We start from the raw sequence: 24,789 nt of genomic DNA, 5'->3' as shown, positions 1-24,789 counted from the left end.
TAATTAATGCTTTATGTCAGTTCTCTACTTTTAATTCTTTGTTTTGTCATCTCCTGTCAGTGAAATATTGAAGCCTCCAATTACATTCCACAGTTTTTCAGTTTTTCTTATATTTTTGTTATTCTATTTGGGACATATACTTTGAATTTTGTTTTGCTTTTTGTTGTACTTTTATTTTTGTGTGGGGTGGGTTTAAAGTATCTCCTGCAGTCGCAGTGATTCTCTTCCTTTCCTGGATTTGTGTTTGTCTTTTAGGTTTTAAGTGTTGGGGTGTGTTTCCTAACACAGATTTAGACCATTCTGCTTTATAGGTGTTCATTCATTTACATTAAATGAAGTGATTAGATATTTGTGCTACCCTCCATCAGCATCATTTTTTAAAGTGTACAATCCACTATTTTTTAATAGAACCACAAGGTTGTGCAACCATCACAATCAATTTTAGAACATTTTCGTCCTCCCAAAAAGAAACTTCATATTCTTTAGTAGTCGCTCTCCAAACCCCACTCTCCCGGCCCTAGGCAACCACTAATCCACTGTCTTTTCCTGTATATTTTCTTATTCTGGACATTTCATATAAATGGAATCTAGCCTTTTGTGATTGGCTTCTTTTACTTAGCATAATGTTTTCAAGATTCGTCCATGTTGTAGCATGTATCAGAATTTCTTTCCTTTTTATGGTTGAGTAATATTCCATTGCGTGGGGACCACATTTTGTTTATCCATTCCTCAGCTGATGGGCATTTGGGATGTTTCCACTTTTTGGTTGTTATGAATAATGCTCCTGTGAACATTCATGTACAAGTTTTTGTGTGGACATATGTTTTCACTTCTCTTGGGTTGACACCTAGGAGTAGAATTGCTGGGTCACATGGTAACTCTATATTGAACATTTTAAGGAACTGCCAAACTGTTTTCCAAAGTGGCTGTACCATTTCACATTTTCACCAGCAGTGTATGAAGTTCCACTTTCTCCACATCCTGGCCGATACTTGTTATTGTCCTTTTTTATTATAACCAACCGTCTTCTTTTAAGTTCATGTTTTTGCCCTCGTTTTCCCTATATATGTGGTTTCTTTCATGGAATTTAAATTCTCAATTTCTTTTAAGCTGGATTGGAAGGTAATGTCAAGTCCCTTACCCCCTTCCTCCTTCGCCCTCCTTTTTTTCACTGTTAGAAACACTGTTTTAACAGCACTATTTTCATTGTTCCTACTATTCCCCTGTTAGCTTCTCTCATGGGAGAATCGAGGCATTTAGGAGTTGGGATAACTCTCTTCTCATGTGCTTTGAAATTCTATGTTTAAATCTTAAAATTCCCTCAGTGTTTTCTTTTAGTTTATTAGATGATTTGCTGTTAATCTTTTGTTACTGTTTGAGTATATTTCTTTTTTACAAGTGTCATATATTTTTCATGGCTCAGTTGTTTCATCATGTTTTGAAGTCATTTCAGGTTCTAAAGTTCTTAACAGATTCTTCTGCTTTCAGAAACTTTGGCAGATATATTATGTTTTCAGCCATAACTCCATTTCTCCCATTTTTGTGCATGTATTCTGAGTCTTTCTTTTCTGTGGTTTAAAAAAAAAAGGACCCCCCCACCTTTTTTCTTTGTTATAAAAGCAGTATTGTTTCGATGTAAAAAATTTGAGGAATATGGGAAAGCATAAAGAAGAAATCTGTGACCATTTCCATTCTCCTCTGTAATATTTTAATATTTATGCTTGAAATTATTTCATTTTATACCAGAAAAATTTTGAACTTTTTTCTTGATATTAGTGTTTGCTTTGGCAATTTCTGTTTAACCTGCAGCCACTATTGTTCACAGATTAGGTCTCCTTTTGGGATTTTTAAATTCAGTTTATTTTGCCTTGTCAGCTTTCATCTAATATTGTTTTGCCAGTGAATCTAAACTGCTGATATTTCTGTATCAGTTCTGTTGTTTATAACCTAATTGATATATTTAGATTCTGTATTCACAATTCAGCTCAGTCTTTGTTTAGTGTCCTGTGTTCATTTTTCACAGTTTTTTTCTCTTAAAGTCGTTTGAGATATTTTTAGGTGGTGCATTTGTGTTTGTTATTATTGTTTCCTTCAAGTTCAGACCATAAGTGCTTCCAAATTACCATTTAATTAGACCTAGCTTTTTTTTTTTTTTTTAATTCTTAACTATTTTACAACAGTTTGCTGGGGTTTAAAGTTGTGGTTGTGTCTTTTTAAAAAAAGCTTTGGTTTTGGTGTTTCACCCAAAGATGAGAAGTATCTTTTATCCATTGCTCTTTTGTAAAGATCTCTTTTCAATCCTTGCAATCCTATGAGGGATTATTATACCCATTTTTACGCCAGGGGACCGGGACTTCTCAAGAGATTTAGTGCTTGGCCAAGATCATATAGTTACTTAATCAAATAATTAGAACTTTAAGTCGGGACCTCTTTCTTTCTTTTTTTTTTTTTAAGATTTTATTTATTTATTTTTTTCCCCCCAAAGCCCCAGTAGATAGTTGTATGTCATAGCTGCACATCCCTCTAGTTGCTGTATGTGGGACGTGGCCGGAGAAGCGGTGCGTCTGTGCGCGCCCGGGATCCGAACCCGGGCCGCTAGCAGCGGAGCGCGCGCACTTAACCGCTGAGCCACGGGGCCGGCCCGTGGACCTCTTTCTAATACACCAGAGTTTTGTGAAGTCCTTTTTTATTCTCTTTTAAAATAGTTAATATCAAGTTCTCCAGTGCCAACTTGCAGGTTATTTTGTACGTTTTTGTCTTTGTGGATGGCTTCCCTGGATTCTGGCTGCCTCCCATCCTCTTAGCTTTGCAGACACTAAGGAGTAGTGGTGAGAAGTAGAGCTAACGGGTGATATTCTTGTGTTTAGATTTATTTATTGATATTTTAAAAATTTTGATGGAGGAAGTGTGCTGAATGTACTTGCAAAATCTTAAAATACATACGTAAACATGTGTATCTTGTAAAATATAAACTGGAGTATAACTCTCTATTTCACTTCACAGTGGATCTTGGTCTTCCTGTATCAATATATATGTTTCTACCATACACTTTAATGGCTGCATAGTATTTCATCAGTGATTTATTTAATTCCCAACAGATGGACGCTTAGGTTGTTTTCCACTTTGCTGTTTTTATAACAGCATTTTTTATAAATGCTGATTTAACAATCTTGTATATACATTTTTGTATTTTTTAAATTCTATCCCTATCATAAGTTCCTAGAAATAGAATTGTTGGATTAAAGGATAAAGACAATTAAAATTTCAGTATGTACTACCACATTATTCCATGAGAGGTTCTGCCAGTTTATACTCTCACAGTTGGTTTGAGTGCTCATTTTTCCACACCTTCTCCAGCGGGGCTGTTAATAACAAAAATAATAGTTAACACTTCCTATAGCACTTCTGATGTGTCATGCACTGCTCTGAGTGCTTTCCATGTCTTTATTTAATCCTCTGTCAACGTTATGAGGTGGGTACTGTTATCGTCCCCATTTTACAGATGAGGGAATGGAGACACAGAGTGGGAAATTACTAAGGTCACGTAGCTGATAAGTGACAGAGCCAGGCTGCTGATCTAGGCAGTCTGGTTCTAGGGTCTCCCTCTTAAACACCAAATTAAACACCAAACCCCTGTTCATTTTTTTGTTCCTTTTTTTTACTCAAAATTTAGTGATTGTTTTATCTGATTTTTTAAATTATTTTTATTGTTTATTGAGATATAATGCACATAACATAAAATTCACAGTTTTAAAGTATACAATTCATTTGTTATTTATCTATTTATTTATTTAATTAATTTATTTTTGTGAGGAAGATCAGCCCTGAGCTAACATCTGTTGCCAATCCTCCTCTTTTTGCTGAGGAAGATTGGCCCTGGGCTAACATCTGTGCCCATCTTCCTCTACTTTTTATGTATGTGGGACGCCTGCCAAAGCATGACTTGATAAGTGATGCGTAGGTCTGCGCCCGGGATCCGAACCTGTGAACTCCAGGCCTCGAAGCGGAGCATGCGAACTTAACCACTATGCCACTGGGTCGGCCCCTCATTTGTTTTTAATATATTTAGTGTGTTGTGCAACCATCACCAGTATCTACTATCTAATTACAGAACGTTTTTATCACCCAAAAAGAATTTCCATACCTATTAACAGTCAGTCCCAATATGCATCTGCCCTATCCCCTGGCAACCACAGAGAGACTTTGTGTCTTTATGGATTTACTTCTTCTGGACATTTCGTATATATGGAGTCATAACAATATGTGGCCTTTTGTGCCTGGCTTCTTTCACTTAACATAATGTTTTCAAGATTCTTAACATGTTGTAGCATGTAATTGTTTTATCTGATTTTAAAAGTAATACAAGTTCATTGTAAAACTCAATTCAGAAAATTACAGAATGAAGAAGAAAGTTCAAATTCCACTAAGAAATAACTCTGGTTCATATTTTGGTGTATACACTTTTCATACTTTTTTATAGGCATTAAATATAGTTTGTGTCATACATTTTTAAAGTCTGCCTTTTAAAAAAACTTAGTGTATCATGTCAGGAAATGTGGAGATTCTTCATTCTTTTTAATAGCTGCCATATAACAGATTCAGTTTATGGAACTATGAGAGGGAAACACGGGTTTGCCAAGCTAGTCATAAATAGGAAGGGAGAGAGAATTGCTGTTCAAGATCTTTGGTTAGGACTGGACTAGAAGGACCCTGGGTACTTTTCTTTCTTTCTTTCTTTTTTTTTTTGGTGAGGAAGATTGGCCCTGAGCTAACACCTGTTGCGAGTCCTTCCCTTTTTGCTTGAGGAAGAGTGGCCCTGAGCTAACATCCCTGCCCATCTTCCTCCATTTTGTTTGTGGGTTGCCGACACAGCGTGGCTTGATGAGTGGTGTAGGTCTGCGCCCGGGATCCAAACCTGTGAACCCCGGGCTGCCAAAGTGGAGCATGCTGAACTTAACCACTGCACCACCAGGCCGGCCCTACCCTGGGTACTTTTAATACTTGGGAACTAGGTCTTTTTTTCTTTGTGATCCTGCAGTAGATTGTCCTCCCCATCACCTTGCCTGAAGCTCCTGACACAGAAGCATTTAGAACTGAAGGAGACAGCAGGGAAGGATTGTAGGTGTTGGGTGGAGGATTGACACACTTAAAGTGGTGTTTAACAAAGGATAGTTTGGCAGGAGTATGTAGAATGGGATGAAAAATACTGGAGTCAGATAATTGTGTGGCATATGTGAAATTTCTTTTGTTAAATATAGCTTAGAGAAGTTTTAGTCATCTCTTCTGTTAATGCTTTTTTAATATTAATGTAAACTGCTTTTGGTTTTGTATCATGAAGTGTTGAGTACAGTTTATCTTCCCCCTTGTATCTTTATAGTTGAAGATAACTAATGTAATATGGTTAATTTAGTAAACAAGTTGAAGAGAATTTATCTCATTTTCTGGGACTAAAGTTCATCTCATTTTCTGGGATTAAAGTCACCACTTAACTAAATCTATCATTTGATTTCACGCTGCAACGTATTTTCAGTGATTGGTGTCATAAAAGGTGTCCCTCAGATTGGTCTGGGGAAGGAAAGGACGTGCATCTTTGTTGTATACCTACTTGTTCTAGGCACTGTTGAGTTTAGTACATATCTTACCTGATCATTACAATATCTAGAGAAGGTGTTATTTTTCTAAAAGGTGAAGAACTAGCATGTGAACCTGGCCCTTGATGCTAATGCTTTGTTCATTATATAGCATATGGGGTTGTGTTTGAAATCACATTCGGTTTTTTTCCCCATGAAATATAACCAGTATAGAAGCTTCAACAGAGGAAAAATCATGCAGTGTTCCACTGGTATAAACACAGTCCTTGTTTCCATTTTTGTTTATGCCTGGCTGGATTTTCCTATGCTTTGTGTTTTTTATACATAATCATAGTGCATGTGTATAGTTTTGTCTTCTGCTTTTTCAGTTGACATTCATCAGCATATTTCCATATTGCCACATAATACATACAACCTTTAAAATAGCTGTATAGTATTCCATGGCTGTACCACACCATTTCCTGGTGTGGGATATTTTAAATGTTTAAATATTTTAAGTATTTCCACTGTGTTCAGTTTGGTGATTGTGGAACTGTCTCATAGACAGTTGGGTATGGGGTCAGGAACAAGCTGGGCTTGTTTTGGGAGTGAAACCATCCAGCAGGGGTCCTGTCAGGTTGGATTGGTGTGCTTTTCTCAAAAAGGGAAGATTTTCCCAAATACTATTAACATCTAGGCAATGCATATAAACCCATTGAAATTTTCTTCTTAAGAACAAGGTAAAAAGTTTGAACATGTCCCTATGGGGATTTCTACATGTTGGTAAGTACTTAGAAAGCATTAATTTATAGGACTTTCCCCAGCAGTGCTCGGAAGACTGAAAATAGCATGGGCAAAAGCAGGAGAGATGGCTTTAACAAGGTTGGGGAAGACCAGGTTTGAGGACTGAAGTGGTGAGAGTGGATGAGAATGCTGAGAGAGAAGAAACAACGTGAGGTGACAGAATGGATGGCTGAGGACAGAACATTTTTATGTATAGTAGGAGTCCTCTTGTTTTTGTGCCTTCAGATTTTGGTAGTTAGTTGGTTAATCAATTATTTAAAGTGAGGAGTCACAAAACGATTCATAAATGCATGTAGAATTTTAACTTAAAAACATAAATATGTATTCATGAAACAGTATTTTGAAAGAGGGCCCAGCATTTTTCTCTGAGAGTAGTTGGAGTTTCCCCTTTCTTGAATAAACACATTCGTTATGCATTGATTACAAATTCCAGTTTCAATCTCTTTAAAAAGGAACTTAGAGACTTGTGGCTGCAGAGTTCTAGGTTTTCATCTTGCCTACGCCTAATGCAACAGTGATTTTTTAAAAGCAACTCGCCTTTCTTAAGTCTTTCCATAACACTCAATTTTGTTTTCATAGAAACAAAATTTATTTTCACTCTTATGAAATGTTGAAACCACATAATTACAATAAAAATACAGTTGGTGTACATAGGCTGGATTACATATGTAACTGACTCTTGAAGCACAAAAGCAGCTCCCGTGGTTGGAGCTAAAATACTCGTGAGTGTCCTGGAGACTGATCTACTAGCCTTGAGGATTCATTGTGCCGTGGGCATCGGTTGGTATGTTTTACAGAGAATAGCACACTTTGGTTAATCTGGAGAGTTGATTAAGTTGGAGATAAGTTCTGAGAGTGCTGTGGACATTGACTGGGCAGTAGGAGAAGGAAAAAGGAATGAGTCAGTGAGAAGATGTCAGAGAGCTGGGGAGATAATCAAGATTATTAGGTTGGAAGGGGAAGCCAGGAGTATCAACTGGTGTAGAAAGGTCAAGAAAAGAGTTGGAAGACTGAGAAAAAAGCTATGGGATCTTTAGAATAGAGATCACATTGACCTTGAAGAAAAGAGTTTTGATAGGAAGTGGGAGGAAGCCAGGCTTCCGGGAGGTTAAGGCATTCTTGCATTATTAAAGGAGGGACACCCACTCTGAGCCAGGACTTGACGTAAACTTGGAGGCAATATATTTAGCTCCCTCTATTGAGATGAAAAATAGCCATGGTGATGTGCAGAGATCTTGGAGACTGCTGCTTATTTGACTCGTTTTCATTATAGTGATTGTGTTGGAGAACTAAACATAAGGCCTTTGGTTTCATCTTTTATAGTGGGTCTCAACTGGAGGTGGGCTGGCTTTGCTCCCCAGGGGACATTTGATAATGTCTGAAGACATATTTGGTTGTTACTGCTGGGGTGGTGCTTCTGGCATCTAGTGGGTAGAGGCCAGAGATGTGCTAAACATCCTGCAGTGCACAGGAGAGCCCCCACAGCAAAGAATTATCTAACCCAAAATGTCAATAGTGCCCAGATTGAGAAGCCCTGAATTCTCGTGTAACATCTTGCAAAATTTATTCACTTTTGGCTCTCTGTGTTAGCTAACTCATAAGATTCCAAGAACTACCTTTTGTTTAATGGAAGGGTGGTAGAAAAGTCATATCATTCTAGAGGGCTAGTGGGTCTCGTTTTGAACTGCAGCCTGAACCTAGTTAGTGCTGCCAAAAGTTGGGGATTTTGGCAGCTCAGGTTCATAGTAAGTAGAGTTTTTTCCCCTAGTGTGTATTGTTTCCCAGCTTTGAAATGTTAATGAAAATTTGAGACATGTTTTACATTTAGAGAATTGTGTGATGGACAGATTTGCAACCAGAGCAAAAATATTTTTGTTTTGAGGCATTCTTCTGAATGCTTCTTTGTGTAAAATATTTGTGTTTGAAGCATTGATTTTTGAGGACCTTAGTAATGGCTCATCCATTTTGCTGAATTTCCATTTTGGGCTCAGGAAGGCAGGTGTGTAATCATCAACATCTACAGGTAGTAGGATACCCTCTTGATGCTTGGTACTATACAGAATACTTGAAAAAAAAAAATAACATTCAGAAGATGATCCCAAAATAGAATTCCTTCTGTCCTGAGTTGGAGCTAAGGCAGTGGTTCTCAAATTTGTGAGGAGTCAAAGCATCAAGAAGTCATGATGCTCTTGATAAATTAATTTTATCATGTGTACTATGGTGTAGGACAAAATTATTTATCCATTAAGTTTACATGCAGTCATTATATCAGGATTGTGTTTAACCACATGTATCAATGACCTGACCAATAGTGGCTTAAATGATAAGGACTTTATTTATTTATGTGTTTATTTCTTATAACAGTAAGTCTGGAGGGATGAAATCCAGGGTAGGTGTGGTAATTCCATAATTCTCCTCTCTTTGTGCACTCTTGCTCCTATCTTTCTGGTCTACCACCTTTAGCTTGTCACTTTCATCTTCATGCATGTAAGGTAGCTGCTACAACCTTAGGCAAGGGGTTTACTCTCCAGGCAGGAAAAAGAATGGAAGAATGCAAGAGGAAGGGACAGTGCTTGTATATGAACAGAGCGAGGGAGTCTGGGAAATAGAGATTATTGAGCTGAGTACCTTGTTTCCGTGAACAAAATTGAAGTTCCTTTACTGAGGAAGAAGGGGAGAGTAGATCCACAGTAGGCAATTAGCAGTGACTGCCACAGGAACAAAGCAATTTAAAATGTGCATTCATGAGCTTGTGACATTTGTGATCTTTTGTTCTCATAAAACACTGTTGGAATTTTTCTATTAATGTTCTCCGCTTATTGTTGAACATTAGTTTTGTGGATAGCAAGGGAGTGGTATCAGATATTGAAAGTTTAAGAAATATAAGTGAAAAAACTCTTAAAATGAGAAAATTCTTTCTACTGACTTTTTTCCCTTGAAAATGAGAAAATGAAATTCTTAATTTGATTTCAATGAAGGGACAGTCTAGTTCAGGACACCAGTTTTCCTAAGGAACATAGTTTGGGAACCACTGATATTAATGTTTATGTGTATTATCAAATTATTTGTGTCTCTACTTTCACTTATATTGTTTTCCTAGGTAAGAACATTCTCTTTTCTCTCTCTTTTGCTATGACTCACATGTTGTGGGCAGTTAAAGCAGTCTTTATTTTTAAATGTTTTTTCTGAATTCTGTATAATGATCCTATTAGTTTTATAATCAGAAGAGAACATCTTATTAATTTTTCAAGGTCAGTGCAAGTCTTGCCACCTTTGACACTGCACCCTAGGCTTCAAATCCATTTTTATCTCCTACTTCTTGACACTCCTGGAGCAGTCATACCCTGTATAATACGATTTTTCCCTTAATTATAGACGATACTGAATTCGTCACTAATTGTTCCATATGCTAGCAAGATCAGAAGCTCCCTGTTATGTTTTTCTGTGTGTCCCACAGCAAATTCTTAGCATAGTATTAGGTACACAGTAGATACTTAATTGCTTCCTGATCAACTAAGTCATCTTAACACATTAACACACATGAAATAGCATGGATTTGATAGCAGGATAGGCATAAAATAAAACCTGACTGATGACCAGTGTAATCAACATTTCATGACTTTTACCCTTACCTATTAATGTAGGACCTCTGGCTCCCCAGAATGCCTCCCCCTAAGTTCATTCTTGGAGTCACCAAAGGGGTATTTCATGTGGGCTCACTCATGTATTCTGGCCACTGCCAGGTGGCTCGTCTTTTTCTTCCTGTGATGTTTGCTGTCCCTGCAGTCTCCCCTAGATATCAGAGGTGTACCTGCATGCCTGACGCTATGATCTCCTTGGCCATGCTATCCTGCCAGGTGTGATCTTGATATCCTGGGGCTGTTGACATGTCCTAGTCCCCCCCCCATTATTATATCTTGTTGCTTCAGAGCTTTTAGTGCAAACTATTCTTTAGTCTCAGTGTAGCCTCTGTCTCTGTCATGATGACCCTTTGGGGCTGGGTTGGGGGAGTAGTCCAAGTGATAGGACCCCCCCCCCCGCGCCACCCCCCCCCCCACTTGGGATCACTCCTGTCCAAGGCCTTGTTTATTGGGCCAAGCTTTTCTGCCTCACTTCAGTAAGGATGATGATTCTCCCCACATGTCTCTTAGTCTCTTGTGCAAACAGATACCTGAACAACCCTAGGTCTCCGGACATGTGTGAATCTTAAGTGGCAGGGATGGTTTAGGTTCTGGATTGAATCTGACTGTACTTTTGAAATACAGCAGGTAAAACATTACAGTAAACTCAAAAAATCTGAAGCCAAGGTAGCAAGTCATAGCTCAGAGCATGATCTTGACCCGTGGACAAAATAGAGATTTTACTCATTATTGTTTTATATGTCTGATTGTATTGGAGCCCAGTGTGGACTTTAAGGCTAGAAAGAAAAGAAAAAAGGGAAATGCATTAAATTTTATTTCTGAAGTTGTCCAATGATTATTATTATTATTATTATTATTTTTTAATTTTTTGTTTATTGCAGTAACATTGGTTTATAACATTGTAAAAATTTCAGGTGTACATCATTGTACTTCTATTTCTGCATAGATTACATCATGTTCACCACCCAAATACTAATTACAACCCATCACCACACACATGTACCGAATTATCCCTTTCACCCTCCTCCCTCCCCCCTTCCCCTCTGGTAACCACCAATCTAATCTCTGTCCCTATGTGTTTGTTTATTGTTGTTATTATCTACTACTTAATGAAGGAAATCATACGGTATTTGACCTTCTCCCTCTGACTTATTTCACTTTGTATTATACCCTCAATGTCCATCCATGTTGTCACAAATGGCTGGATTTCATCGTTTCTTATGGCTGAGTAGTATTCCATTGTGTATATATACCACAGCTTCTTTATCCATTCGTCCTTTGATGGGCACTTAGGTTGCTTCCAAGTCTTGGCTATTGTTTTTTTATTTTATTTTATTTTATTTATTTTATTTTTTTTTAAAAGATTTTATTTATTTATTTTTTCCCCCCCAAAGCCCCAGTAGATAGTTTTATGTCATAGCTGCACATCCTTCTAGTTGCTGTATGTGGGACGCGGCCTCAGCATGGCCGGAGAAGCGGTGCACGCCCGGGATCCGAACCCGGGCCGCCAGCATCGGAGGGCGCGCACTTAACCGCTAGGCCACAGGGCTGGCCCATTGGCTATTGTGAATAACGCTGCAATGAACACAGGGGTGCATGTACCTTTACAAATTGGTGTTTTCAACTTCTTTGGATAAATACCCAACAGTGGAATAGTTGGATCATATGGTAGTTCTATCCTTGATTTTTTGAGGAATCTCCCCACTGTTTTCCATAGTGGCTGCACCAGTTTGCACTCCCACCAGCAGTGTATGAGAGTTCCCTTCTCTCCACATCCTCTCCAACACATGTTGTTTCCTGTCTTGTTAATTATAGCCATTCTGACGGGCGTGAGGTGATATCTCATTGTAGTTTTGATTTGCATTTCCCTGATAGTTAGTGATTTTGAACATCTTTTCATGTGTCTGTTGGCCATCTGTATATCTTCTTTGGAGAAATGTCTGTTCAGGTCTTTTGCCCATTTTTAATTGGGTTGGTAGTTTTTTTGTTGTTGACATGCATGAGTTCTTTATATAATTTGGAGATTAAGCCCTTATCAGAAGTATGGTTTGCAAATATCTTCTCCCAATTGTTAGGTTGTCTTTTCGTTTTGTTGATGGTTTCCTTTGTTGTGCAGAAGCTTTTTAGTTTGATGTAGTCCCATTTGTTTATTTTTTCTATTGTTTCTCTTGCCTGGTCAGACGTGGTGTTTGAAAAGATGTTGCTAAGACCGATGTGGAAGAGCGAACTGCCTATGTTTTCTTCTAGAAGTTTCACAGTTTCAGGTCTTACATTCAAGTCTTTAATCCATTTGGAGTTAATTTTTGTGTATGGTGTAAGGTAAGGGTCTACTTTCATTTTTTTGCATATGGCTATCCAGTTTTCCCAACACCATTTGTTGAAGAGACTCTCTTTTCCCCATTGTATGTTCTTGGCTCCTTTGTGAAAGATTAGCTGTCCATAGATGTGTGGGTTTATTTCTGGGCTTTCGATTCTATTCCATTGATCTGTGTGTCTGTTTTTGTGCCAGTACCATGCTGTTTTGGTTACTATAGCTTTGTAGTATATTTTGAAATCAGGGAGTGTGATACCTCCAGCTTTGTTCTTTTTTCTCAGGATTCCTTTAGCTATTCGGGGTCTTTTGTTGTTCCATATAAATTTTAGGATTCTTTGTTCTATTTCTGTGAAAAATGTTGTTGGAACTTTGACAGGGATTGCATTGAATCTCTAGATGGCTTTAGGAAGTATGGACATCTTAACTATGTTAATTCTTCCAATCCAAGAGCACGGAATATCTTTCCATTTCTTTGTGTCTTCTTCAATTTCTTTCAGAAATGTTTTATAGTTTTCGGTGTACAGATCTTTCACCTCTTTGGTTAAGTTTATTCCTAGGTATTTTATTCTTTTTGTTGCAATTGAAAATGGGATAGTATTCTTAATTTCTCTTTCTGCTACTTCGTTGTTAGTGTACAGAAATGCAACTGATTTTTGTATGTTGATTTTGTATCCTGCAACTTTACCATATTCGCTTATTACTTCTAAAAGTTTTCTGGTGGATTCTTTAGGGTTTTCTATATATAAAATCATGTCATCTTCAAATAGTGACAGTTTCACTTCTTCCTTTCCAATTTGGATCCCTTTTATTTCTTTCTCTTGCCTGATTGCTCTGGCTAGGACTGCCAGTACTATGTTAAATAGGAGTGGTGACAGTGGGCATCCTTGTCTGGTTCCTGTTCTTAGAGGGATGGCTTTCAGTTTTTCACCATTGAGGATGATATTAGCTATGGGTTTCTCATATATGGTCTTTAGTATGTTGAGATACTTTCCTTCTATACCCATTTTATTCAGCGTTTTTATCATAAATGGATGCTGTATGTTGTCAAATGCTTTCTCTGCATCTATTGAGATGATCATGTGATTTTTATTCTTCATTTTATTAATGTGGTGTATTACGTTGATTGATTTGCAAATGTTAAACCATCCCTGCATCCTTGGAATAAATCCCACTTGATCATGGTGTATAATCTTTTTAACATATTGTTGTATGCGATTTGCTAATATTTTGTTGAGGATTTTTGCATCGATGTTCATCAGTGATGTTGGCCTGTAATTTTCTTTTTTTGTGTTGTCCTTGTCTGGTTTTGAAATCAGGGTAATGTCAGCTTTGTAGAATGAGTTAGGGAGCTTCCCCCCCTCCTCAATTTTTTGGAAGAGTTTGAGAAGGATAGGTATTAAGTCTTCTTTGAATGTTTGGTAGAATTCCCCAGGGAAGCCGTCTGGTCCTGGACTTTTATTTTTGGGGAGGTTTGTGATTACTGTTTCGATCTCCTTACTGGTGATTGATCTATTCCAATTCTCTACTTTTTCTTGATCCAGTTTTGGAAGGTTGTATGATTCTAAGAATTTATCCATTTCTTCCAGATTATCGAATTGGTTGGCATATAGCTTTTCATAGTATTCTCTTGTAATCTTTTGTATTTCCGAGGTGTCTGTTGTAACCTCTCCTCTTTCATTTCTGATTTTACTTATTTGTGCCTTCTCTCTTTTTTTCTTGGTGAGTCTAGCTAAAGATTTGTGAATTTTGTTGATCTTTTCAAAGAACCAGCTCTTGGTTTTATTAATTTTTTCTATTTTTTTTTGGTCTCTATTTCATTTATTTCTGCTCTGATTTTTATTATTGCCCTTCTTCTACTGATTTTGGGCTTGGTTTGTTCTTCTTTTTCCAGTTCCTTTAGGTGCATTGTTAGATTGTTTATTTGAGATTTTTCTTGTTTGTTGAGATAGGCCTGTATCGCTATAAACTTCCCTGTTAGAACTGCTTTTGCTGTATCCCATAAAATCTGGCATGTCGTATTTTCATTTTCATTTGTCTCCAGGTATTTTTTGATTTCTTCTTTGATTTCTTCGTTAACCCAGTCGTTGTTCAGTAGCATTTTGTTTAATCTCCACGTATTTGTGGCTTTTCTGATTTTCTTCCTATAGTTGATTTCTAGTTTCATACTGTTGTGGTCAGAAAAGATGCTTGGTATTATTTCAATCTTCTTAAATTTATGGAGACTTGTTTTGTGGCCTAATATGTGATCAATCCTGGAGAATGTTCCATGTGCATTTGAAAAGAACATGTATTCTTCGGTTTTTGGATGGAATGCTCTGTATATATCTACTAGGTCCATCTGTTCTAGTGTGTCGTTTAAGGCCAATGTTTCCATATTGATCTTCTGTTTGGATGATCTATCCGTTGGTGTAAGTGGAGTGTTAAAGTTCCCTACTATTATTGTGTTACTGTCTATTTCTGTTTTTATGTCTGTTAATAATTGCTTTATATATTTAGGTGCACCTACATTGGGTGTCTAGATATTTACAAGTGTTATATGCTCTTGTTGGATTGTTCCCTTCATCATTATGTAATGCCCTTCTTTGTCTCTTTTTACAGTTTTTGTTTTAAAGTCTATTTTGTCTGATATGAGTACTGCTACCCCAGCTTTCTTTTCATTGCCATTTGCGTGGAGTATCTTTTTCCATCCCTTCACTTTCAGTTTGTGAGTGTCTTTAGGTCTGAAGTGTGTCTCTTGTATGCAGCATATATATGGGTCTTGTTTTTTTATCCAGTCAGCCACCCTATGCCTTTTAATTGGAACATTTAGTGCATTGATGTTTAAAGTAGCTATTGATAAGTATGTACTTACTGCCATTTTTTAACTTTTTTTTTTTCTCAGTGTTTTGGTAGTCCTTCTCTGTTCCTTTCTTCTTCTATACAGAATTGATGGTCACTTTAGTTTGACCTCTGTCTGAAAGCTGTACTCTTAACTCCCCTCCTCCCTCCTTTTATGTTTTTGACCTGAATTAAATCGGTGCTCTAGCGGGTGGGGCAGACCCTGGGCTAGCAGGCCTCAGGGAGAACGCCAATGGCGTCTGTGTCAGCACGCCCACACCAGGCCATAACAATGGCCGCCGCCAATGTCCCAGTCCCTGGAGAAGTCTCACTCCTCACCGAGATGCACTCAGGGCCTATTAGGTGAGTCTCTTTTCACCACAGCACTGTGCACCTTTCTTTCTGGTGATTTTAGGATGCTTTCTGAAATGGGTGAGTTTGCGCGCGGGCCCTTTAAGAGCCAGTTTTAGTTTCTTTGTGAACCGGGTTTTCTGGGTGTGCTCCCCAGTGTTTTAGTAGCAGGCACAGTCAGATATTATGCCGCTGGTCTCAATTGTGCTGGGTCCACAAAATGCCCACAGCGGGGGCGCTCCCCGGCTCAGGACCCCGCGTCTCCAGGGAGGCTGCGTACCTGTGAGCTGCTCCCGGCAGCCGTGACGCTGGCGGCTTGTGAAGACGGCGTTTCTCCTCTCCAGAAGGGAGTCTCTGCCTCTTCCACCTCAGTTAGGATTGTCCGTTGTTGCAGGAGTTCCTCTTATGCAGTTTTCAGTTCTGTCTCAGGGGTAATTTTTCCACGAGTAGTTGTAAATTGGCTGTGTCCACGGGAGGAGGTGAGTTCCGAGTCTGCCTACGCCGCCATCTTGACTCCGCCTCCCAATTATTATTATTTCTATGGCCCCTAAAATTGGTTAAGCTCATGGGTGAGCAAAGATATTATACATTCTTATCCTCTTTTCCACAGCAGTTCTTTTTAAATATTTAGTTATCTTCCTTGGGTTTCAAAATGTACATTAGACAGTAATTGGAACTGGACCTTGTGCAAGTTCCCAGTAGGAATTAGATAGAAAAAAAGCAAACCCCACACTTAGGATTGAGCCTCAAGAGCTAATGCAAATGGTTAAGGGGGAAAAGGAAGAAAGAGCGAAAATTGGGAGATGAGGAGAACCAAGAACATAAAGCCTCCATAGCTAAGGTGAAAGAAATTAAACGATGTTCATCTGTGCCTGGAATAGTTTGTGAAACAGAACAAGATAGCTCTATTAGTTTCCTGTTGTTTTACGTTTCTGCTCATGTGTTTTTTAAAAAAAATTTACATGCATCCTTGAACTTTATAGAAATCCAGTTCTGTGCAACTGAGATCCACATAAGGAAAGCAAAAAAATTTTTTTTGGTAAGCCATAGTTACGTAGATGTATGCTTACTCTGGTGCAGTGCTTAATTCTGATTGGTTACTCATATAAGCACTGTTGACTATCAACTCTTTGGGTATTTAGGTATTTGACTGCCAGCTCCTCTGAGGGTCAGCTAGGAGTAGGAGACCCAAAACACCATTGCAGAGCAGTGAGAACAAATGGGGCAGAGAGAGGCAATGAAATGTCACCAGGACAGATGTCACTGGATGTAGAATCTGCTTGACTGAGTCCACCGAGTCCTGCTTTGAAATCTAGAAATGGAAAACAACCAGGGATGGAGGATGCTGGAGAAGTATTCTCCAAGATCTGTTTGCAAGACCTCATCTTGATCTAGAGTTGCAGGAGACCTTGTGCTCTTCCCAGAGTCTCTCAGCTATTGAGCGACTGAGTCAGAAGCTAACTTAGGCCTCTCTGTTCCCAGACTCATGTGTTCACCACTACACTGGGATGGGTTTTTTAAACAGTCATTTGTTTATTGTTTGCGTTAGTGCATTTGTTGTTGTATTTCTCATTCCCAATAGGGAGGGTATAAAAATTGCTATGTAGTGGTTTTCACCCAATTCCACATTATTGGCAGCTTTACATAGCACTAACCTTGAAGCAATTTATTAGGTTTTCTAGAAAGCTTAATTTGATAGTTCCAGAGCAAGACTGGCAGTCTTGGAGCAGGAGCAGAATGACCACAGAATGCTAGTATTGTTGATTGGTTTTGCATCCTATGGTAGAATAAAATCAAATAGTCATTTAAAAATTTTAAGTCTAGTAGGATTTTGAATCTCTTTAATTTTGTGCACATAAATGCTCCATATATATCTATTGTATGAAATTCAAGTTTTCTTTATAATTCTTTTTAATTGTAATTACAGTTAAAGTAGTTTGTCTAGAGTGAATAATTATCACCCAAAATTTATTTTGGGTATCTTAAAGAATTAAGATTCCTTTTAGTTATTTTTATTTTTTATCTGTAAAAGTCACTTCATCTAAACTAGAAAAATAATCTAAAATATTAGGACAATAGTAAGAAGACTGTCTTAAGCTCTTGGCAGGCCAGACAGGAAAATTCTTTAGATTTACTTTTAGAAATTATGTGAAACCCTAAAATTTTGAGTTTAATTTTGGTTTGGGTTACTTTTAGGCACATTATTATGCAAGATTCTCTTTGGGTAATCCTGAACATTTTGTGTCCTGTAGAACTTGATTTTTGTATGTTATTATTATACTTGTGAATGAGGTGATCAACACACTTTAAGGATTTTTTTATTTATATGTGTACATTTGGATACAAAAAGACGTATATGAATGAAACAACTTTTCCTCTTTTACAGAATTAAATGTGAGAGAGTCTGATGTAAGAGTTTGTGATGAATCATCATGTAAATATGGAGGCGTCTGTAAAGAAGATGGAGATGGTTTGAAATGTGCATGTCAATTTCAGGTGAGGAAACCAAACCTATTTTGGAAAATTTTACATTTTTCATATTTTATAATTCTACATTCTTCAATTAAAAAGCTTAAAACACCTTGAACCCCATAAGGAAGTTGGGTTCACAGCCCACTGACATTTTTGTCTGATGAGGCGCTATTATTTGTACCTTCCATGCTTCTTTCCTTGAATTAAGAGGACAGACTGGAAATAATAGATGTGAAAATGCTTTGAAAAAAATATTAAAGTTCTATTCAAATGTAAGGTGTAATTGTCACTGACAGGAGATAAGGTACAGGTTGCAGTAGAGTCTCTTACTTAAAATGTTGGCTTTTTTTTCCCTTTCCTTCTCTTTCTAGTCTGTCTCTTTTCGTTTCATTCTTATTTGCTGCTCTCCCATCTTTTTTGGGCCAAAGAACATGACCGACTTGGTGCCTCAGGGTAGGTCAAAGTTAGAGATGGACTAGGAAGGGGAACCTTAAATTAAGAGTGTGGATACCTTTGCTTTTCAGATACTGTTTTAGTTGTGATTCTGTTGTCTAAAGAAACAAGTTAAAGAAGGAAAGTGAAAAGACTTACATTCAGTTCTTCCTTTTTGTTTGTTTTCTCTGCTTAAATTATAATTTGCCTTCAGAATGTTTCTCACAAGATGGTGCATGATTCGAGATTTGAGATGAGATAGAGAAGAAACTAGAATTTTTTTCACTCAAGATCTTCTTCTAGTGGTACGCACGATTTTGGATTTTAAGGGGAGGAAAAGGTACAGAGATCAAGGATAAAAGCATAGGAGAGTCAGTTTTTCCAGTAACACTATAACCTCAGGCAACTTTCTGTATGATCCATCTGAAAAGAGAAGGCATATTCTTACTCTTTCTGATGATATTATAATGAGAATCAAAACCAGCAGGAGAGCTTACATGTGAAATCTGTTTGAAAACTATAAACTATCATGTTGTTTATTTTCTTTAAAAGAAGTGGAGAGTTTAAGTAAAGGAGGAGGGGTAGAGGGGCATACTATTATGCAGCTAGAGAGGTTCTTCGTGGTCAAAAAGGACTTTACAATCCACTATTTGTTCACAATAGCCACCTTCCACATGGCTTGGCTAGCCTTGCACCCACACGTACATGGTTACTCTTGCAGTGGTCTGGCCAGTGTGTTGTGTCTGGTTGCCCTGTCTGCTCCCCAGACCTTCTTAAAGGAGATAACCACCAAAGTGAGCTTCTTTCCTTAAAAGAGGGTGCTGCTGTACATAGTGTAACCAAGTCCTCGTTAACTTTTACTTTGTGTTCTTCACATTGGATAATTTTTATTGATCTATCTTCAGGTTCACTAATCCTTTCTTCTATCATCTTCATTCTGCCCATCTGATGAGTTTTTACTTTCGGTTATTTTATTTCTAGAATTTGTAGTTTCTATTTGTCTGCTGAAATTTCCTGACTTTTCATTCATTACAAGCATATTTTTCTTTAAACTATTTGTCTGCTAATTTCAACATCTCAGGGATCATCTCTGTTGATTGTCTTTTCATTTGAGAGTGGATCGAGTTTCCCTGTTTCTTTGTATTACAGTAATTTTGAATTTATCCTACACATTGTGAATTTTATGTTTTGTTATGTTGTGTTCCTCTGAAGAGTATTGACTGAACTCAAACTGCAGGCTCCGTCTTCTGTGTTGTGGGCAGCAACACCAATATCAGTCCATTTCTTTTAGCCTTAGCTGGGCTACTTGGAGTCTGCCCCATGAGTGGTCCTGGAGTCAGCCAGAGATTTGGTCTGAGTTTATACACAGAATCTGGGACTCCCTTCTGATTCTCTCCTGTCTGAGTTTTTCTCTCTCTTTCTGGTGGCTCTAGTTGCCCTGAACTCTGTTCTTTGGTTCTTCAAGCCAGAAATATTGCAGATTTTTATTGGTGTTTTAGTCACCCTGTATCAGGAAGACTGGGGCTGTTCCCTCTTCCAGCTGTCTTCCAGTATTTCCTTAGGTTAAACTCCTTGATGTGAATTTTTGGGCCAGTGGTATGCTCATGTGCAGATTAACATTCTCACCAATGGCAGTGTGTCAGACTGCTTGTTTCCCCTCAGCCTCTTGGTAGTGGATTTTGTCATTTCCTTTAAATTTTGTAAGTGTGAAAGGCAAAAAAAATTTTTTAGTTTTCATTTGATTACTAGAGAGATTGAAAATGTGCCATATATTTATTGATCTTTTTTGTGAATTAATATTTCATATTCTTTGCCCATTTTTTGGAGTATTTTCTTTTTCCCTTGTGTTGATTTGCAAAGACATATGTATGTATATGTGTATGTATGTGTATACACTATGTATAATACACTATTTGAGTACTTACATATTGCTTACTATGCTGAGCATTTTATATTAATGGTTCTAAACATTTTATATATATATATACATATATAAAAGTTTATATAACTCATAAACTCTCATGAGAACCTATGATGTAGGTACTGCTTTTATGTTTTTTAAGAGTACCAAATACCCACAGTAAACAACTTGAGCGATATATGAGAAGATAGATAACATAATGAAAAAATGTCTTCCTTCCACTCCAAGCTACCAATTGCTGTTCTCAGTGTCTGTTATTTTAAAGGAGTTATCCTAGTGTGATTTTCATTTTCATTTTGTTTATATTTTTTGATATAAAGAAGTTTTAAATTTTCATAGCATTTTTATCTATCTTTGTCTTTACAATTCTGCTTCTCATTAATTGAAAGTCTTTCCCTACAACTCTAAGATTGTAAATAAATAGCTCTTTTGACCATTTTAACGTCCTTGAACAGCTAGAAAATCCTCTCATGATCTGTCTGAATCCCTTGCCTTCTTACCTTGTGGCAGCAGGAAAGGGAAATAAGTTAGGAGTTGAGATCAGGAGATGTTTATCTTGTGCTTTGTGCTAGGTGCTGGCTGGATGCCGGGGGGTATAAAGATGTTTAAAGGCAAGTTGCTTGCCTCCTAGGAGCAAACTGCCTAAGGGCTTACAGCCTGATTTGATCCTGCTGCTGAGTGAAACTTCCTTTGACTACTCTGCCTTCTTGTAAGCTTATCTATCTATTCAAGTTAGTTCTTGCCAGTTGAAGAACAGTGATCTCACATGCCCATTAAACACCTCTCTGCTGAATGCTTTAGCAATATCTTTCAATTCATTTAAAAAACTTGCTTATGACTCTGCATGCTTTCAGTGTTAATATAAGCTTTCTGGGGTATAATTTAAACACATTTTAACAGATAATAACAGGATTTTTTGTTTTTTTCAGTCTGCTAATAAGAGCTGTTATATCTTGCCATATTATCTAAACAAAGCTACTTTTATTAATTTTTTACAAAGAAAAATGATCAATATTACATCTTTCCATTAAAACTTAGGTAGTATACAAAGAGGAGTGCCTATGACTTTTCCCTGTTTTCTTTCTTCTGTTCTCTTCCTCTCTCTGGAGTTCTCTGGACTATGTGTCTTTCTTCCTGAATTTTTCAGTGTCTACTCTCGTTCGGTGTCATGCCCTCTTCTTAGACCTTTGTATAAAAGTCAGAGAAGCAAAACCAATAGGTTGTGTATGTGTGTATGTGTGTATATGTGTGTGTGTGTATGTATATATATATGTATATATGTATGTATATACATATACAGAGGGAGAGGAGAGATTTATTATAAGGAATTGATTCACTTGATTATGGAGCCTGAGAAGTCCCATGATCTGCTGTCTGCAAGCTGGAGGCCTGGGAAAGCCCATGGCATAGTTCCAGTCCAAGTCTGAAGGCCTGAGAACCAGGGGAAGACCAACATCCCAGCTCCACAGTCAGGCGGAGAAAGCGAATTCTGACTTCATCCACCTTTTTGTTTTATTCAGCCCCTCAGTGGATTGGATGGTCCCACCCACGTTGGGGAGGGCACTTACTCAGTCTACTGATTCAAATGCTGATCTCATCCAGAAACACCCTCACAGACACATCCAGAAATAATGTTTAATCTGGGGTCCCTGGCACCCGGTCAGGTTGACACATAAAATTAACTATCACAACCTTGTTATTATTTTTCTTATTTATTGTTTCCAGCACAGTTCCTGACACACAGTAGGTACATAATAAATGCTTGAATGGATGTGGCTCCAGAGTTGTACACTGCCGCACCTTTCTAAACTACTTCAAATCACATTCATCCAGCCCAAGAGAAGGTATAGGGGAGAGTTCTTTCCCCCAGCAAGGGTGGTAATAGAGGAGGCAGACCTTAGGTTAGAGTCAGTGTCTAAGTCAGAAGTTGCATGTTGTTAAAATCGCCCAAATCCCTTAATTTGCCCATAGCATAATGAGAGGCCCCCAAGAGAGACCCCTGGAAGCAGACTGGTCTACTTTTCCGGTCTCATGCTCACTCCTAGTTATGTGCTTGTTAGGTTGAATTTCAGGGACATTGCATGCACTGGTTTAGCCCCCTACTTACTACCACCAAGTGACCTAGAGTGAGACCCTGCTGAATAATTTGAGTGTGGAGTGGTTAGAGTACATCACTTGTGAGGAATCATGGGTCTTCCACTTATTAGTTATGACCTGGGTCAACTACTTAAGACTCAGAAATGATAATAGCAAGAGTAAAACCAGCTAATATTTATTGAGAATTTATCATGGCCAGATATAGATGCTAAGGATGGATTTCTCCTATTTAATCCTCATAATAACTTTATTAGGTAGATATTATTATAATTACCATTTTATAGCTGGGTCTGGTGCTAGCCCATAGTCACGTGGATGGTGGACCCAGGATTTGAACTCTACATTTGAATTCAGAGCCCTGGCTCTAAGCACTCAGTCATGTGCTTCGCAGGATTGTTATGATATTTACGTTAGACAGGACATTTAAAATTGTAGCCGGTGTTTACTAGATAGAAACTCTTCAATAAAGTTTGCTATTACCCTAGAGATTCTCATCTTTATCAGACTTAATGACCCTTTTTTATAACCAATAATTTATATTCCATTTCTTCACTATTCTTAAATGAAATTCATAGATGATGTAACTTACATAAACACATAGTTAAAGAAGTCAATATGATGTATAATTGCAATGTAAAGGAGAAATAAAAGTAATTTATAGTAAAATAAGTATTTCAAAATGTAAATGCTTTGGCTTGATTACATTAGAAGACAGTACAGTAGTCAGATGCTTCTGCCTACTTATAATGAACCTTTGGATTTAAAAAAAAGATCAGCAGCAATTTCATACCAGAGGTACTTGAAAATAAAAAAGCAGAGGTATGGTGGATGCTAGAATAAAAACTAATATTAGGATAAGTTATAACAGAGCAGCCTTGTTTGTGTATGGTAAGTCTTACCATAGTTCCTAGGTGAATGGCTAGAGAAGCATTCAGAAATTGTATGGTATGTTTGTCTTTGTTGTGTGGACTGCCCTTTCTTTTGCAGGACATCTAACATCATCCATCTGTTAAATGACAGTAATGTCCTTTTATCATTGTGACAACCAAAAATGCCTCCATAGGGGCACACATCCCTAGGGGGCGATATGAGCACCTTTGAGAGCACTACCTTAGAAATTCATTAAGTGTGTGTGAGGGAAGAGTTGAGTTGAAAAGCCTGTAAACTTAGCACTTGACATCTTGGAGTTTAGGGCTCCTTTGCTAATTATGCAGTGTATAACTGCAAAGAAACATATTGACTCGTGCAGAGATTATACAAGTTATTGTATACATTTTAGAGAAAGAGAATAAAAGAATGTGATCCATGAAAAATTGGAGGAATATAGGAAAGCTTCCTAAGGTAAAATTTTAATTTTAATTACAGTTGATGTAGGAGTCTGCTGATAATGTATAGCAATTCAAGTTGGTTATAAAATATTTTATGACAGATTTTTTTTACCAGTGCTTGACATGTGGTAGCATGCCATATTTACGGTTCATGAAGTAAATCGACCACTTTTTGAAAGTAAATAAATGATAAAAGTAAATCTTGTTCATTGCAGAAAAATTGAGAAATAAAGAAAATCATAAACATGGAAATAAAAAACCATGATGACAAGGAACGTGAAAAATTTATTGATGTTTTCTTCCAGGATTTACTTTATGAGTATTTATTTTTTCTAAATAATTGAGATAGATTTATGTAATTTACTTTCTTGTTGTATTTTTATTTTGTATTATATTTTAAAATTTTTCATTCAATTTTGTGGACTAGATAATATATTTTAAAATGGCACAAAATTCTCAGAAGTTATGTATGTGGTATTATTGCCTGCTTTTCACCTAATGTTATATCTTTTCCTGTCACCTAGTATTCTTTTAAAAGATATTCTCAATGACTGCAATATTAATTCCTTGAACAGATAAAACACGCTTTAGTTAAACATTGCCTTGTTGGATTTTTAGGTTGCTTCTACATTTTTAGTATTATTAAATTTCTGTTTGAAATGGCTGTAATAGTTTTTGTCTACAAGTTTCCTTCAGATAGATCCCTAAATGTGTAATTCTGGATCAAAAACTGCATTCCTTTTTCAGGACGCTTGAAATGTATAGCCGTCCCTTGGTATCCCCAGGGCTGAGTTCCAGGACCCCCTTGGATATGAAAATCCACGGATGCTCAATGTAAAATGGCGTAGCATTTGCATATAATGGACACACATCCTCCTATGTACTTGAAAGCATCTCTAGATTACTTATAATACCTAATACAATGTAAATAGTTGTTGTACTATATTGTTTAGGGAATAACGACAAGAAAAAAAGTGTCTGCATGTTCAGTACAGATGCAACTATCATAGGTCTTTAGATCTGCTGTTGGTTGAACCTGAGG

General features: G+C 37.4%; 1 protein-coding gene across 3 annotated transcripts in view; it reads left to right on the top strand.

Moving 5' to 3' along the window:
* LOC101394124 (myb/SANT-like DNA-binding domain-containing protein 3) overlaps positions 1–24,789 on the top strand; it is a 125,441-nt gene that overhangs the window by 47,647 nt on the left and 53,005 nt on the right. For all 3 annotated transcript variants that reach the window (XM_087419397.1, XM_087419398.1, XM_004423259.2), the window contains one exon: positions 17,884–17,993. In XM_087419397.1, the coding sequence (XP_087275523.1) occupies positions 17,884–17,993 (110 nt within the window). The remainder of the gene's footprint in view (positions 1–17,883; positions 17,994–24,789) is intronic.

This window comes from Ceratotherium simum, chromosome 29 (genome assembly GCF_057802395.1).
Source record: "Ceratotherium simum simum isolate JZ-2026a chromosome 29, ASM5780239v1, whole genome shotgun sequence".
NCBI lineage: Eukaryota > Metazoa > Chordata > Mammalia > Perissodactyla > Rhinocerotidae > Ceratotherium > Ceratotherium simum.
This window is presented reverse-complemented; position numbering and strand designations above follow the sequence as displayed.